The 17,609-nt window shown below is 38.5% G+C and overlaps 2 protein-coding genes across 8 annotated transcripts in view; one reads left to right on the top strand and one right to left on the bottom strand.

Annotated features, from left to right (window-relative positions):
• The window catches only part of METTL9 (methyltransferase like 9), a 53,500-nt gene extending 37,697 nt beyond the window's left edge, over positions 1–15,803 (top strand). For 5 of the 7 annotated variants that reach the window (XM_021714290.1, XM_021714288.1, XM_021714289.1 and 2 more), the window contains one exon: positions 13,569–15,803. In XM_021714290.1, the coding sequence (XP_021569965.1) occupies positions 13,569–13,774 (206 nt within the window). In that variant the 3' untranslated portion in view covers positions 13,775–15,803. The remainder of the gene's footprint in view (positions 1–13,568) is intronic. The other 2 variants (XM_021714291.1, XM_008061765.2) reach the window with 1 other exon arrangement.
• On the bottom strand, positions 2,166–11,530 carry IGSF6 (immunoglobulin superfamily member 6). The gene is made up of 6 exons (XM_008061763.2): positions 11,460–11,530; positions 7,606–7,965; positions 5,089–5,195; positions 4,044–4,094; positions 3,602–3,682; positions 2,166–2,459 (listed from the first exon to the last, which is right to left on the bottom strand). The coding sequence occupies exons 1-6, from the start codon at positions 11,524–11,526 to the stop codon at positions 2,403–2,405; spliced, it is 723 nt and encodes a 240-aa protein (XP_008059954.1). The 5' UTR covers positions 11,527–11,530; the 3' UTR covers positions 2,166–2,402.
• Positions 15,804–17,609: the final 1,806 nt, after the last annotated feature.

Here is a 17,609-nt window from a genome sequence, read left to right as displayed (position 1 = left end):
TACTGCTAGGGCTTTGATGAACAGTCTTTTTTTCTTTTTTTTGAGTTGGAGTCTCACTCTGTCGCCCAGACTGGAGGCCCTGCAGCCTCGACCTGCTGGGCTCCGGCGATCCTTCCGCCTCAGCCTTCCAAGTAGCTGGAACTACAGGAGCGCGCTACCATGGCCAGCTAATTTTTGATTTATTGTAGAGATGAGGTCTCGCCAAGTTGCCCAGGCGGGTCTTGAGCCTGCGGGCTCAGGCAATCCACTCACCTCAGCCTCCCAAAGGCGCCCGATTACAGGCTGAGCCACCGAGCCTGGCTCCGATGAACAGTCTTTATGGAAGGGGGTGAAGGTTGATGACTAGGGACTGAAGTGTGCCGCACATCTCAGCTAAAATGCTGAAATAATATTTTCTATAACATCTTACAGTCATATTTAAATAAAAGTATTTGAGAGCCTACCGTGTGCCACATAGTGCTGGGCAGTGGAAATACAAAGATGAGTGAGAATTGTGTTTACATTCTGAAACACAGAATAGTGCAGAAGATAGATATGAATAGGTAATGGCAGGATCTTGTGATAAGAGGTGTGACAAAGTGCTGTAGGGTTAGGGAAGGAAAGATCCATTAACTGCTGGGGGAGTTAGGGAAGCCTTCACATTGGGGGTGACGTTTCACCTGTGTTTATAGTACGAAGCATTTTACCAGGCAGAAAGAACACATGTAAAAGCATGAAGGTGAGAATAAGGTCTGGGGTAGGGAAAGAGGCCTTTGTATAGTAGTATAGTACTCCTTAAATATTATTGGCTAGATGGATGAATAAAAGAATGACTATTATATATGCATGCCAGGCACTCTCATAGATGACCTAGTGAAATAGAACTCTTCTTTTGGGAAAGTATATTCCAGATTTCAGCTTAAAAATTAATCTTTAAAACACAGCTTTCTTACATTGGGAAAGGCATATTCTGAATCAAATATTAGCTTATCTTAGGAATTTTATCTTCTGGTTTGTAACACAAAGAACAGTGCATTTTTAGCCCTGTAATTAAGTAGGAACCAAAATGTAATGACTCCCAGAAACGAAAAGTAAATGATCTAACACTCCTACTTATGTTCATCTAAAAGGAATTAGTGCTTACTTTTTTGTTGTTTATAAGCTACAAACATATATATCCATACATACACATACCTATACTATACGCAACACACCTAAACAGCATAGGCATGCACTAACCATACACACAAATAAAATGAGGTTACGTGTTTCCTTCTCTCCCCTTTCCATTTTCTGGGTAGATGTGATCAGAAAAGTTTGATATTATTGATTAAGGCCATTAGTGCAAAATGCTTTCAAAGGAATCTTAAAGTATTTTAATAGCAGTATAAGATAAACAATTTAATGAAATAAACATAATAGGTTGTAATTTGTGTTTAAGAATGAATGAATGCACACTTGTGATACTTTAGATTTTTTACACTGAAGTAGTTTTCAAAGAACATCCATGTCATAATTTTATGATTGCAGTAGTAATGAATTCCATAAATATTTTTGCTGTACGCTGTCTGATATTTCCCTCCTAAATTGGTTAAAAATCTATATTGCAAATCTGCTTATAATATAAGTCAATGTTCAGCACACACCTTCCCTGGTACTGTTATTTGACACAACACTGACATCTAGAGTCAGTTGTGGCTTATTTGTTCTAAGGTTTTCTGTTTAACCTTCTACTTTGAATTTTCTATATTTTGACTTTCATATTTTTACTCTAGTCTCTATTCTCTTTAATTTTTTTCTTTAAAGTTTTTTTAACCTCTTTTTTGCTTGTGTGTCTAGTCTCTATTCTCATTTTGCTGGTAGCATAATGTAAGTATTTTGCATACCCTGACAGGCAAATGTGCCCTACACCTTAGCCCCATTACAATTTCAGAGAAAAGAACTTTAACTCTGAGGTACTTTTCAAAGTGAATTTCTCTGACTCAGGTGTTGGCACTTTGCTCCCTCCCAACTTAATTCTGATTGTTCCATCACGTCCACAACCTAGAAGGACGATTCTTCCACTCAAGATTTAGGCATGTGGTTGACTCTAAATCTGCAGGGTAACAGTCATCACACATCTTATATGTCGAGTGAAACAAACCTAGGCTGCACATTATAAAAGTTTTTGAAAATGTTAGACTGCTTAGAATTTTCTTGGCAAATTAAGAAAGTATTTTTCAGTTGCGTTTTTTTGAGTTTAGTATTTTGGTAATTACTGTTAGTTATATTATAGTTTCTTTATACTCTGGCATCCTTTTTGCAACCAGTTGTCTTTTACCTTTACCTTTTTTTTTTTAAGGCCTTGTGGGTATACGTCCATTAACACTGCCATAGCTTCTTGAGTTCGATTTTCAGTGACTTAATTGAAAATTAAAATGTTCCTATGGTCTTTCATAGTTGGAAAGTGCTCTTCTGTTTTCATAAGTGTTGTCTTTCTCCTGCAGTAGTAAATAAATAGCAAGCCATGTTTAAGGTTATGTAACCAACATAAAAGCCATGATACCATCCTGCAATCTGGGTCCCAAGTACCCTTACAATCATCTGCCATCCTCCCTACACATATTTAGAGTAGGATGTAGGAACTGAAAGTTGATTGTCTTCTTCAGATGCTATTCTCAGAACCCTGGCTAGGAACTTACCAATTCTCACTTCCAGGCCTGCCTTCAGGCCACATAACCTTTTGTCTCTTTGCTAAATGCCCAGCCTCAGTAAGAAAAAGGTGTTAACAGACATTTATAATTATTCAGTGGGCCATCTTAGGTAATTAGACCACCCAGCATCTTTATATATTTTTATATACACTGAAGGATGAAATGACTATTTGTAGAATATTCTCTTTTTGGTAAAATTCCTTTTTAAAAACTGGATTAAAAAACACTTAATATTAGTTTCCTGTTGTAGTTGTCCTCTTGGCTGCTGTTTAGGAGGAAAATATCTTTACTAGTATATGAATTCATATTATTTTGTGTACATTTTAGTTTAAATCTGAGCTATCTGATCATTCATCATGGAAACAAAGTATCTTCTAGCATCTTGTTTTAAAAACCTGTTTATATAGGACTTTGAAGAAATACAGTCAGAATGTATTACAAATAATGTAGATATATTCTTCCTTTTGCTTCAACTCCAAAGACTGAAGAAATACTCATTTCTATATCATTAGCTTCTATCTTTTCTAATGTGAATTTATTTTTGCCTTATCAGTAACATGTAGTTCTTTCTTCATAATGTGATCCATAAATGTTTGCAACATTAATACCTACTGTCTCATGCAAGATACTGTATAAAGTAGCTTTTAATTCATCCTTGTCTATTTTGAAAACATTGCCTCTATCCAATGTGTTTCTGAAAGTTTCTGTGTTATTAAGATGCCAGCCTGGGGCTATTTAATAGTGTAACAGATGTCCTTTGTTATGTATTTATCAAAACAGGTTCTATTTAAAAATGCATTTCATGTGAAGGTCCTCTTTCATACTGTTCTGAAGGAAGATATGATTATTGACAGCTCGTTGGCAGCTTGGTTTGGTTTTTTCAAACATACTTTATGTCTGTATGACTTTTTAAAATATTTTACACTTACAGATTGTTGACTTGTTCCCACGTGTCTCTTATGGTATAGTTCTTGAGCAATTTCCTGAAAAATACGCCGAGCACTCTTCTTCTATAAATACACATGAGAAAAAAAATAACTCTTTTAGGACTGTAAGTCAGGATTGTTGCATATCATCAGAACTTTTTCTACTTCCACTGATATTTGAAACTACCCCCAACACATCTGTACCTACAGTTGACTCTTGTATTTTGAATACATTAAATAGAATTTATGGTTGAGAACTGTCAAATTTAAATCACAGTTTACCACTTGAGATTATATTATCATTGAGTTTCTCAACAATAGGAAACATTAGTGACTATCTATGGTTGACAGTTACCAGGATATTCTGTTTCTTAAGATACTTCATATTTGAAATAGTTACAACCAGCCATAGTTTTAAAAATATTGTGCAAGTGTTGGTCTGTACCTTTTGTGAATCTTCTTTTGTTTCTTTGTTTCTTAGTATGTTAGATTTTGACTGCTAAGGAGAAAAGGAATTTCTATGAGACATTTTACACACTTGAACAATTGTGACAGATATCACATACCATAATAAGATTAAACTAACATGATATTTAAATGATATACAATAAGAGCAAATAATTTTATATTACTACTGAGATACTTTTATTCCATTAATAAACTAATTGAATAACTCAAACTGATGTTTATTGTAGGATTTATAATCCTACATGACATATACATACCCTTTCTTATATGCACAGCCAAAAGATATTCTTTCTCCGTAACTTTAGGCTGTTAAGAATATTGTAAGGCATCTCCTTCTGGTCTCTTCATTAACCCATTCTTGTTCTTTTTTTTTTTTTTTTTTTTTTGAGTTGGAGTCTCACTCGGTCGCCCAGACTGGAGTGCAGTGGCCGCTCCTGGCCACCGCAGCCTCGACCTGCTGGGCTCCAGCGATCCTTCCGCCTCAGCCATCCAAGTAGCCGAAATTACAGGCATGCGCTACTACGCCTGGCCGGTTTTTTAATTTATTGTAGAGATGAGGTCTCGCTGCCCAGGCAGGTCTCGAACCCGCGGGCTCAGGCAATCCACTCACCTCAGCCTCCCAAAGGCGCGGGATTACAGGCTGAGCCACCGAGCCCGGCCCATTCTTGTTCTTAAAAACTAATCTTAGAGCTCTCATAACTAACAGTAATATCCCACTCCCCACCTCCCCACTCTTCACTCCTGCAGTAGAAAGCTAGCACAGAAGATGGTTCTCTTAATCCCATGTGACTAGACTTTAAAGAGAAATACTCTGAGTTGTGTACTCTGGCTAATAGTTTCAGTGATGAAAATAATACCTTCTACAGACCTCTTCTGCAGGTGGTGTTCCCTGCAGATGCAAAGGAAGGTATTAATTAGGTGAACTCTTTCTGAGGCTTACAACTTGTGGAGGGGAGGAATTTATTTATTTTTCCTGATAATCCGCACTATAGGGGCATTCAATGGAAGAAAATTTGACTTACTTTGGAGAAGAGCATGAAGACCACACATACACCAGCAACATAGATAGAGAGCACTGTTAAGACAGCTATCAGGAGACTGTGGATTTCCTTGCCAAGAGACTTGATTTCTTAATTATAAAACCAGAAAGAAATAAAATCACTATTGAAGCATACTCTTGCAAATATGTATATATTTTATATAGATATTCAAATATATCAAGTATAATTGATGCTTCATTTTAAAGGTGAAACATGAACTTAACTATTCTTGCCTATTTATATAAAACTTTATTTAGGGCTGGGCATGGTGGCTCACACCTGTAATCCCAGCACTTTGGGAGGATGAGGTGAGAGGATTGCTTGAACCCAGGAGTTTGTGACCAGCCTGGGCAACATAGTGGTTCCCGTCTTTACAAAGAAATAAAAAATATTAGCTGGGTATGGTGAGGCATACCTGTAGTCCCAGCTTCTCAGGAGGTTGAGGAGGGATTGCTTGAACCCAGGAGTTTGAGGCTGCAGTGAGCTGTGGTTGTGCCACTACATTTCAGCCTGGGTGACAAAACAAAACGCCAACTCAAAAAAAAAACAAAAACAAATTCAGGGCCTCTTAATTAAAAAGACCCTCAAATATGTGATAATTAAAGCAGTTCACCAGTTCTTTAAATGTATTATACCAAAAATGTTACTCATTTTTTAAAATAAAAAAATTAAAAATTCAGTTACCCATTTGTCACAATGCTAAGAATCATTTTTTTTGTATAAAGCATTTTTTTGATGTTAGATAACCATTTCAAGATTGTTTGTTCAAGGGCATTTAACATTTCTTTTGGTAAATATGGTGTACTGATGTTATCCAGAGTCTGCTTATATAGTTAAGATATTTTCACATTTATTCGTTAATGCTGGCATTTATCACCTTGAAACTGCTCATGAATATAGTTGAAGAGTGCAGTCTGTAAATGAACCCAAGAAGGTCACATATGGGGATCACAGTGCCCCCTACTTGCTTAGAAGACAGGCATTATTATTGCTACATGCACTCTTCATTTTTTATGATAAAGTTAGGGAAGTAGAATTATTGAATCCATTTTCACATTCTGAATTTCTTCATCCTTGGAGAAAGTGTCCTGTGCTCTAGGTAGGGACTAAGTAACATGTTGTGTCTTCAAGTACCTGATTATTTGAAGTACAAATACAGTTAGATTTTAATTATTATCTCAATAACCTGTGCTTTTCAACTAAATATCCCACAGATGCTTATCTTGAGAATTCAGTTCATATGACATATATTTTTGTTTGTGAAACTAACAAACTAACCACATCTATACTAAAAAGTTGTAGTGCTAAATTAGGAGCTCTGTAGAAAAGGCAGGGAGTTGCCTTGTCTATCTTAAAATCGTTGTTTTGTTCTCTTTATATAAGACTTGCAGGTTTAAGATCTTCATCTTAAATTTTACAGGTTTTTCCTTTTGACTAACATTTGTTATAGAAGGTTAATGCAGTAAGACATACAAATATCCAAAGTCATTGTATGTTTGTTTTAATATCATTAGCTAATATTATTGAGTATTTGCTACATGCCAGGTACTGTTAAAAGCATTTTATGTCTATTAACTCATTTATAATTTGTCTTACAGGTGAGCATAAACTAAGATTAAAATGATCTGACTATCAAAAGTCCTAAGAACACACTTCGTAGTTTAAATTTAGGGGCTAGAATACGGGATGGTCTTAAATCCTGAGTCCTGTTTTGAAACTGAAGGGCTAGTTCACTTTGAATTCATGTTTTAATGATCTCAGTGCTCATCATACCAGAGTCCTTTTCAAGGGAAGAGACCCCAAAAAAGGCAAGGCGTTAGTTACTTCTCTTCTGTTTCTTCCCCCAGAATCATGTGAGGCTTTTTCTCTGAAGTTTCTTATCTCTGACTTCTCAAGGGAACGACTTGGTGAAATTACTGATAGGATTTTGGTTTGATGTTCTCACTTGAGTGAGGAATTGTCATGGGTTTTAGCAAATCTCAGGAAGCCCAGAGCCACTTTCTGTTCTCTGATGTCTAGACAGAATGGGGAGAGTCAGGGATCCTCCAGTTGTTTCTTTCCAAATCTGTGCTTATTTTCCACAACACGTTTTCTCTGGGCTCAATTTATTGGTCATTTATGCTTCCCTGGTTCTGTGGTGCGATACTAGACCAGTTCTTGAGACAGTTAGTAGCTATGACTCACAGGTTTTCCTTTGGACTTGGTCCATTACACTGTATCATTGTAATATACAGAAAAGTGAACGTGGCTGTCTAACCTTTAGTGTTGAGAGAGGGTAGCACACTCTCATCCCACTGACTTTGTGTCTGTGGGTTTTGGGAGATGGGATTGGATCATTCTTTAAACCTCACAGTGACTTGTACTCAGATCATGTCTTTCACTGGTGAGGATATTAAATTAGCAACTTTATCTCATAATTTCTGCATGTGAGTGATGTAATGGTTTTAAAGATCTGAGCAAGGTATAATGCTACACTGAAAGAAAGCCATACTGACCGACCTCTTACCACCAGCATGGTCCCTTCTCCAGTCTGTTTAGCTCTTGGTCCTGGTATGCTTGGAAATGCTATTCCACAGATGTAAATTGCACTGTCATTTGAAGTCACTCTGTTTACTGTGAGGGAAACTTGTTTCTCTTCCAGGGCTTCCTTCACTATAAACTTGTCTGCCTCGCTTTTGCATCCGTCCAAGCACAGGTTCTCTGGCTGGTGAGCCCCGTAGCGAAACCACAGTCTTGTAGGTTGCCCTGAAGGACACCCGGTTGTGGAGAAGTTACACTCTATTGTGACAGCTGTGTGCGTGTAGTTTACCTCTAGGTAACGTGGTTGTGTGATGGTGACAGTACAGGCACCCATAGCACCTGTGGGAAGAAGCAGATATGTGGTTTAGTGGGTGTCTCATTGCACTTTGCCTATAGTTTACTTATGTTTTTGGGAAACCCAGCCATTCCTTTTTTTTCTTACCTTATTCTTAATGCAAACAGGACTGTAAAAGTAGTCCACACCTGTGGTCCTCACTTGCCCTAAGTCCCTATGTTCCTGACCTTTACCTGCTGGTTCATATGATGTCTGGTTACTTGAGGGCAGCCCGAGAGGCTCCAGTGAACTAGTGTTGTGAGCAGGGGTAGCAGCATACCTAAAGCCAAAAGTTTGGGGTCCAGGTGTACACCTTTGCTGCTTACAAGCTGCTCTTTGATCCTGTGTGGGTCACATGATCTTTCAGCCTGTTTTCTCCTCTACCCCTCACTTCACAGGAGTGTTGTATTCGGTGTGGCAACCTGTATCAAAGCTCCTCATACAAATGTTGCTGCCGCTGACTAAGCACATGAGCACTGGTGATTTTTTTTGCCTTGTGAGGGTTGAGATTGCTCAGAATTCATGACGATCCACAATTGTTCTTTTGTGAGCCTGATGTCCCTTTGGGAAACATGATAAAAGGCAAGATGTACACCTGTGGGAATGCAGCCCAGGCATATCCTGCGATGTCTTTGATTACTGAGCTGAGGCCGAGTGAGCTGGCCATGCCATGGCTAAGCGATTGATTTCTTCCTGGCACGTGTATGCTGCTCCGTAGTCCCTTGTAGCATTTATCTTATTTGATTAACAATATTTTGATAAAGACACAGACTTAAGTTCAGATCCTGGCTCTGCCAGTTCTCAGCCTTCATCTCTGCATCTGTTTCTTTATTAACAAAATGGGGATAGTATTATCGACTTCATGAAGTCAGTGTGAAGTTTAAGTGAGGTGATGCATAAGGAGTATTTACTTGCCTTAGCCATAGTTTAGTATTTAATACAAGGTATTGATTGCTGCTGCCGCCACTGCTGTCCTCATGGTGTCTGTCATGTGCCCATTTGAGAGATAATTGCGGATGTCTGTCTGTAAGGTGTTCACAGAGCTGAGATTAGACACCCCCACCCAGTCCAGCATGCCCTCTACCATGCCTTACTGCTTCCAAGTTATGCAGGTTGGGTCCCACACTTTGACTTAATCCCAGGCATGTGAAGCCACTCAGATGCTTATAAATGAAAAGACCTGCCCTAAGCCCCTTTTGGTGCAAAGGAGGCTGTATGTAAAATAGTATTGGTTTAGACAAATTAGGATTTATGCAAGTTTTTAGTCTGACTTCTTCCTGGTTCTGTGTTCCCAAATGGTCTTTTTTGTCTGAGTTTGTTCTCTGCCACTATAAATGAGATTGAAAAGTCATCCATGTGATCAGATACTTAAGCCTCAGGCTTTTTTTCTCTGAACATTTTTCTTACAGATCAGATCCTCATTCATCACAGTAAAGGAATTAATATTAGAACCATGGCATTTGTGATGCGAGTCCCTTCTCAGCATGTTTTAGTGTTAGTACAGTTTGAGATGAACTGGGAGTTTTGTGGTGACCTAATAAATGTAAACCAGATGAGAAGGTAAAGGCACCTGGGGGAGTCCAGCAGGCTTTACTTAGTGTTCTGTGTCTGCGGGAGGCTCAACCCAGCTCAGTCTTCAAACAAAGGGGTTGGATTCCCTCACAAGTCAGATAAATACCACGTCTTGCCTCCTACCCAGGCTTAGTCATCTTAGAAGTACAGCGGAACATTTTACAGTATATATGGTAACGATCATTATATATTAGAAATTTATAACAGAGTTGCGCCTGTCAAAACTTACCCAGCAGTGTCTCAAACTCAAGTCGTCTTTCAGATGAAGTTTTAAAAAGGGAAGCTGATTTTTGACATTTTTCTTTAAGAACTAGTAGTAGCGGGCAAAATAAGTATTTATAACTTTGGAGTTTCATATCTCTACTTATTTCTAGCTTTTACACATTTGATCTGACTGTGGGAGAAAACCAGCCGTGGTGGTTTCCTGAGTGAGCAGGGACTTGTGAGGAAACTGCTCTTCCCCTCACCCTCTGCCAGTTAAGCAACACCTTAACAAAACAGAAATTTGAATAATGTGTCACATCACATTTTGCTTCTTTGAAACATTTCTCTTTAATAATTCTCATATTCTATAGGTTTTTTTGTTTTTGGTAAACACTTCAGTGTATCCTCTGGAAAGAGTGAGTTTATCTTCTTGGTGGAGGGAATAACAAATTATTTTTACTATTTTTAAAAATCATGTTAGAAAATAAGGAGAGAAACAATTTTTAACACTTAAAGCTTTTTATTATAGAAAATTTAAAACATATGCCCAAGTAGGAGACTAGCACAGTGAGCCCCCTGCCACCATCTGTCCTCACCCAGCCTTGTTACCTCTCCCCCACCTACTCCCTCTCTTCCATATTATTTTAGAGAAAATCCCAGTCATTTTATCTGCACACCTTTCAGAATAAAAGATAAGGATTCTTTCTTCTTTAAAATAACACTGATTAAAATAGTTTATAAAAGTAAATATGCGTACTTACTAGAAAAAAATAGGATATTACTGAAAGTAAAAGAAGGCACCTGTAGACCTTTTGCCTGAAATAACCACTGCTCACATTTTGATGTATTTTTTTTTAACAAAAAAATTAATTATAAGAGTTTTGCCCCCTTTCCTGCCCTGTAATCCATGTTGGAAACATGTTCTCTTTCGTAGAGAAAAAACAGGTGTAGGCAGAATTTTAAAAACATGGGATGGCTGTTCTCTAATAGAAGGAGTCATGACAGTTTTTTTCTTTTAATGGCAAGTGCTTTTAATTTAGAAATTTAGAAACATTGTTTTTTGGAAATATTCAGCAAATATTGTTTAGTACTTACTATGTGCAGAGCAGTTTAATTGCCCCATGGGAATTAAATTGTTGATGATTAGCACATGTGGTTTTAAGATTTTCACCCCTTTGTTTGGTGAGGTGTTCTCAAAAGCAGCGTAATAACAAAGGGGATTTTCAAGAGTGATATAAAACTTCTTCCTTGGCTGAGCACAATGGCTTACGCCTATCATCCCAGCACTTTGGTAGGCTGAGGCGGAAGAATCAATTGAGCCAGGAGTTTGATACCAGCCTGGGCAACATAGTGAGATCTTGTCTGTATACAAAAAATAGCCGGGCATGGTGGCACATGCCTGCAAATCCCAGCTACTTGGGAATCTGAGATGGAAGGATCCTTTGAGTTAAAGAGGAGGCTGTGGTGAGCTGTGCTGGTGGCACCGCACTCTAGCCTGGGAGATAGAGTGAGACCCTGTCAGAGAAAACAAACAAAAAAACCCTTTTCCTCAGCTATTCTTTTATTACCTGTTTCTTAGGGGGAAGAGGAAACTTATCACTTTAGTCAACTTCCATATTGTTATACATTTACAAATTAATCTGTAGAGCTTAAAATACAAATGCATTATGTGGAAAATAGCGATTGATAATCGAATGGAACAGGAAAAGAAAATGAGTCTTACCGACAGAAAATAGAATCAGATTGATTTGCAGATGGAGAGCGATCTTGCTTCTGTTCACAGCCCCCATTTCTCTGTGTGTGTGTAGGGGAGTGGTGCGGGCTGGGTTATTTATTTGAAAGGAGAGTTGGCTTTCTTTTTTCTCTCTTTAGAAAGGAAGAACTAAATAGAGGAACCTCCTATGAGGAACTATAATCAGGAACTTTTTGAAATTGTGCAAAGATGGTTTGTAGCCCAATTAACACCATTTAAAGTTGAGATTTTAGCCTGGGGCACATTACTAAGTATGCACATGATATTTTTTTCTTATGGGTTTTACAAATCCTCATAGGTGTTAAATGTTTTGGGAGAGAATTCGATTTACATGTAGCACAGATTCCTGGGAAGGAGTATTGTTTGACAGATAATTAGTACTTGGACTTTCTAGAGCAGTCCAGGGACACCTGTTGCGAGCCTAACTCTGGGCTGGTAACTGCTGGGAACAGAGAAGGAAGTGGCTTCAGGTAGAGACGAGAAAAAATTAGTTCAGTGAAGAAATCAGTTGTCTGTCATTATCCAGTTGTGCCCCAGTTTTGAATTTAAAGACCCTTTTCATAACAATGTGTTGTGAAATAAATGTGTGGGCCCTCTGGTTCCCCCCTCCCCACCCCACACCCTCATCCTCTTCCCCACCTCCCACCCCCTCTTGGAGGTGCCTTCAGTCAGGGTGTTCTTACAAAGAACACAAAGAAAAAGCAGCAGGGACAGATTCAAAAAGCAACAGGAAATTTCTTGAAAGGATTTGGGGGCAGATCCCAGAGTCACGGAGAGGACTAGAGAATCATGAGTGGGGTCCATAACCAGGAAAATGCCCCAAATCGCACTGTAAATGGGTCCAAAGAGTACGCTGCTGCCACCAAACACAGGTGTCTTAAACTCTTGTCCTTACCACTCAACCGCTGCCCCAGCTGCTTGATCTTACTGCCCCTGCTCTGCCCCCAGGGAATAAGCGTCACGCCCTACTGCTCTGGGTCACTAGCTTTCAGTCCAGGTCTCTGCAGATGTGATCTTAGGTCATGAGCCAGTGCCTCAGCTGCAGAGAAAGCAGGGAAAGTGCTTCGAGGTTTTGCCTCCCACCAAGACTCTAGGCAGGGAAGAGGGTTCAACTGGACCACCAAAAATAATGAAAAGCTTTCCATCATAGTGTTTGCACCCTTGGTACCTGCTGATGATATATTTTCTCATTAACAAAGTTATTCTTATCTGAATTTAGTAACACTTTTAATGCTGTATGTATTTCTTGCATCACCATCACTCCTAAAAGCACCTCAAATTTAAATATTTTGTGGTCTTTGTGTGTTTGTGGTTAAGTGCTTGGTTTGTATGTGAATTTGAAGGCCTTACCTAGTCTCACCCTCCCCTAGGCATCTGCTGCCAGTAGGTTTGGAAATGACTGGTGAAGACTTAATTCACTATTCTAAGAACTACTAGGTTTACTCATCCATTCTAGTGTCTTGCTTCTCTCTGGTCCTGGAGCTTAATTTTTATGAATCTGTTTTGAAAAGGTAGGGAATGAGTCAACTTCCCTTGAAAAATTCACTGATGATCTGTTTTTATAAGTTAAAATCCTTCATGAGCTATTTTTCTTTACAGTCTAGTAAATCTTTTAAAGTGATAAGTTGCATAAGTTTACCACATTAGTGGCATTTTATTGCATTTGTCCAAAACTCTCTTTCAGATAGTAGGTGTCACTCTTCTTCTTCAGTATTCCAGTATTTAATGTCCAATTTTCTGAACCCATTAACTATTTCAACCCCTAGCCAGTGTAGTGGAGGGTACTACCCAGAACTATCAGAAAAGACGACAGTATGGGCTTTGGATCCAGACAGACCCGGGCTACATTTCTGCTCTGACACTTGTTAACTTTGCAAACCTGGGCAAGGTCTACAGCCCTTCTAAGAGTCTGTACTTTATTTTTGGGTCCCTCCTACCTCAAGGGGTAACTGGGAAGTACAAAGGAGATAACGGATCAAAGCACCCAGGGCCTGTAACATATCAGGTCCTTGGAAGTTCCCCCTTCTTTAAATAACTTGTTTGTTCAAGAATTTAACTTAATGTTTCTATTTGTTTTAGTAGGTGGCAAGTGGGAGAAACCTTCAGAAATATTGGAAATCAAGGGACAGAACTGGGAAGAACAAGTGAATAGTCTGCCTGAAGTTTTCAGAAAAGCTGGTTTTGTTATCGAAGCTTTCACTAGACTGCCATACCTGTGTGAAGGCGACATGTATAATGACTACTATGTTCTGGATGATGCCGTCTTTGTTCTCAAACCAGTATAAACACATGGAGGTCGAAGTCTTCAGAGTCCGTACCCTCCAGGATGTACCCTCTGGAGAGGGTCTGCTATCATACTTATGTGAAGGGAGGACCCTTGGGGACTGCCATTCTAAATATCATGTAGGAATATAAAAAGCCAAAATACTAATTATTTCTTTGTAGTGTGTAAAAGGAATGTTTTTAAAAAACAAAAACCCAACTCTTTGTGGATTTTTATCAACTCTTTACTCAGTTAGAGCCACTCTCCAATGCAGGTCACACTCCAATTATGATGGAAGATATTTTTTATACTTAATTGCAGTAGGGACTCATTCCCAGATGAAGCAATAGTTATGACTTCATGGAACCAATAGATGAATTGTTTTTAATACAATGAAGACTGGCAATAAAACTGTCCATTCAAATCCAAATATTGGTTGTAAGGTATAGCCACTGATATTCTTTCATGTTTAGAAATTCTTTCTGTTATTATTCAAGAAAATGTTTTTAATCATGCTAATAAACTTTTTTGGCGATGACTTTGGCATCATGTTTGAATTAATATAAGGTTCCCCTAGCATTTTTAAAAATTGTTTTGGCGTCAGGATTACCCAAATAGTAACATTTTGTGAAAGATGCAGAAACTTGGATATGTGGTGAAGGAAGGCTTCAGACTATGGGGAAGAGAAGATTATTGCGAACTGCAGTAATGCTAAGACAGTTTGGACACCCCTAAAAAGAACAGCCTCATTCAGATGTAGTACATCAGGGACCACCCCACTCTCCAATTACTGCTGCTTTGAGAAATGCAAAACACCCACTTCTGACTTTGTAGTAGCTTAGGTCCTACACTCTGATCTTTGTTCTGGACAATCTCAGGTTCTCAGAATTGAAACATTCAATTGTGTTTACTGACAAAATGCAAACTAAAAAATGTTTTGATTCAACTTCTTACTCTACACTTGTATACCTCTTTTCCAGAACTTGGCTTTTCCTGCAGTCCTTAACTGAGTTTATTATTTGCCAAGAATATGGTTTAATGAAGACCATGTCAGATTCGTGTATTCTAGAATCCGTGAGTGCCTCCAACCATAAACCCAGAAATGTTGCAATAGAGGAACCCATTAGCAAGATCAATAACCATCGTGGATATTCCAGAGAGCAGAGCACTTAACCCAGAATCTAAAATCTCAGTAATAACAGAGATGCCGATATGAGATTGTGGTTATTAACAATATGTTATTCTCACAACTTTAGTTCTTTTTTCGTCCAGGTGTTTCATTAAGTATTCTCATTTATATGCTTACAGAAGTCATCAAATCAACACATTTACTGCAACACCTGGATATAAAGGAGAATTAAAGCCTGGAGAAGAATTACTTTATTATTCATTAAGAACAGCATTCCCACATCCTCACACCAATATCTTCCACTGTTATTGTGTAGTCATAATAAGAGTTGGGTTATGTGATTTATGCAAAATTGTTATTGGTGTGTTCTAATGATTTTTTCCAGGAATTCAAATTAGTGAAGTATAAATACTTAGCACCCTAGATTGTAAAAATAGAGGAAATGAGTAAACTTAATGTAGTTCTTGTACAGTTGAGTTCTTGCTTCTTTATAAACTTCCTGTTATAATCAGGAGTTGCTGTTTAGACGGTCGAACGAGAATGATAGTTGTTCAGAGAGGCAGGTTGTCCCAAGGTTTTTCATGACTTTCAGGTCAATTAATTTAAGGGCCCACTAAAAAATACAACTCATTCTTTACCCTGTAAAACAGAGAAAGCACATACATTTATGCATTCTAAAGATAAAAATAGTTTCTCAAGGAAATTTGAGGTTCTCCAAAGACCAGCTTATGAAAAGTGACGTTTTGTGGTGAAAATGGAAACCAAATGCACTCACATTTCCTGTCTGGTCTTGAAAATCTTGGTGGTATGTTACCATTCCACTAGATGGCAGTGTTGCTTACTGAGTGTCAATGACTTTTCCCCCTTAAATGGAATCATGTTTTTCTCCCCAAGATACAATAAAGCTGCCTTCTTGTCTGCACCATTCCTTGTGTAAGTGCTTCATATCAAGTTAAGGTTGTACTAGAGAAATTAAGAAGAACTCTACTTGTGGTCAAAGCAAGCTGAGCAGTTGACCTTGAAGGTCAGCAGAAATACAAGCTGCACCTATGACTCCCAGCGCCCTGCACCTGCATTGAAGGACCCCTGGAGTGTTCAGACCGCTGGTCTCAGGCGGAGGAAAGAAGATACAATACCCTTACTCATAGCTTCCTTGTACAGAGTAGTTAAAAGCGGTGCTGTTTTTTCTACCATCCTGTATAACCTGTCATCAGTTTTTTAACAGGAAGAAAAACCTGGGCTGGGAAACTGTAAAATGTAGGTGTTTCAAGGCTCTGAGTAAAGCTTTGTTTTCACTTAGCTCTGAGTATAGTACTAATGGACTCGTAATGAAGCAGTGTTTTTAATCAGTTGCTTTTCACCATTTGGTTGCTGATAGAGGTGTTCTATGATCCTTTTTCTCCCACAACGATAGCATATTCATGGGCTTCCAGTGGCCAAAGTGACCCACCATGTTTGTGCAGGTGCCTCAATATCCCCAAATAACCTTATATCCAATGCATTCATATTATAGTTGGAAGACTATACACTGAATCAGGGCAATCTGGGCCTAGTCGAACTATCTAGGAGTCCACTGAATGCAAAATTGGGTTCATAACTGACTGAATCAGGATGCTCACAAACTTAACAACCAACCTATCCAACATGTAAAAAAAAATGGTGGGTTGACAGAAGAAAGTTCTCACTATCTGCACTAACCTTTGTTTCTGATCTAAACGGAAAAAAAAAACAACACCTAGAATCATTAAGGAAATAGGACTGCAATATGAAATTTAGCAGTCTACTTTTTTGTAACTAGAGAATGAGACAACAGTGAACAGACAATAGTGGTTAAAAAAATTTTTAGGCTGTGTGCGATAGATCACGCCTGTAACCCCAGCACTTTGGGAGGCTGAGGTACGAGGATTGCTTGAACCTAGGAGTTCAAAACCAGCCTGGGCAACAGTGATACCTCATCTCTACAAAAAAAATTAAGAAAAAAAATTAACCAGGCGTGGTGGCATGCATCTGTAGTCCCAGCTACTCGGGAGGCTGAGATGGAGGGATTGCCTGAGCCCAGGAGTTAGAGCCTGCAGTAAGCTGTAATTGTGCCACTCACTCCAGCCTGGGTGACACAGAGCAAGATCCCAACTAAAACATAATTTAACATATACTGGAGCTATATAGGCATTCGTGTTTTGCTGCTTGCTTTAACAGTTTTTCTAATATATTTGTCTTGTCTTTTTCTTCCATGTACAAATTGACCCTAACTTAGTTGAAGCTTGCTTTTAAGCTATTTTTAAAGTAAACTTATTTTGAAATAACTTAAGATTTCTAGAAATCTTGCAAAGATAGTACAGAGAGTTCCTGTATATCCTTTGTTTCCCCTAATGTTAACATCTTAAATAACCATGATGTGCTTCCCAAGATGAAAAAATTAACATTATTAGTAATAATCATTTAGTGCATTATTATTAATTAAATATAGACTATTGGGGGTTCTCCACAAATGACCCCTTTTTGTCTAGGATCCAGCTCAGGGTACCACATCCAAATTAGTTTCTTACTTTTAAAATTATTTATGTTTACTGAAATAGAGTGCCATCATTTATTTCTTCCCTTTTTTTGGTAGAGACGAGATCTCACTATGTTGCCCAAGCTGGTCTTGAACTCTTGGGTGCAAGCAGTTCTCCTGCCTCAGCCTCCTAAAGAGCTGTGATCACAGGTGTGAGTCACTGTGACTGGCCTT

This window comes from Carlito syrichta, unplaced genomic scaffold (genome assembly GCF_000164805.1).
Source record: "Carlito syrichta isolate Samal-C Ts95f unplaced genomic scaffold, Tarsius_syrichta-2.0.1 Scaffold305573, whole genome shotgun sequence".
Lineage (NCBI taxonomy): Eukaryota > Metazoa > Chordata > Mammalia > Primates > Tarsiidae > Carlito > Carlito syrichta.
Note: the sequence above shows the minus strand (reverse complement) of the source record. Positions and strands in the feature narration are given on the sequence as shown.

Excerpts from the sequence above, each read along its gene's own strand:
- IGSF6 (XM_008061763.2), bottom strand. The coding sequence starts at position 11,526 with ATGGGGGCTGTGAACAGAAGCAAGATCGCTCTCCATCTGCAAATCAAT. Across the intron at positions 7,966-11,459 it reads TCTGATTCTATTTTCTGTCG|GTGCTATGGGTGCCTGTACT; the intron begins GTAAGACTCATT and ends TTCTTCCCACAG. Across the intron at positions 4,095-5,088 it reads TCTTCATGCTCTTCTCCAAA|TCAAAATCTAACATACTAAG; the intron begins GTAAGTCAAATT and ends TCTCCTTAGCAG.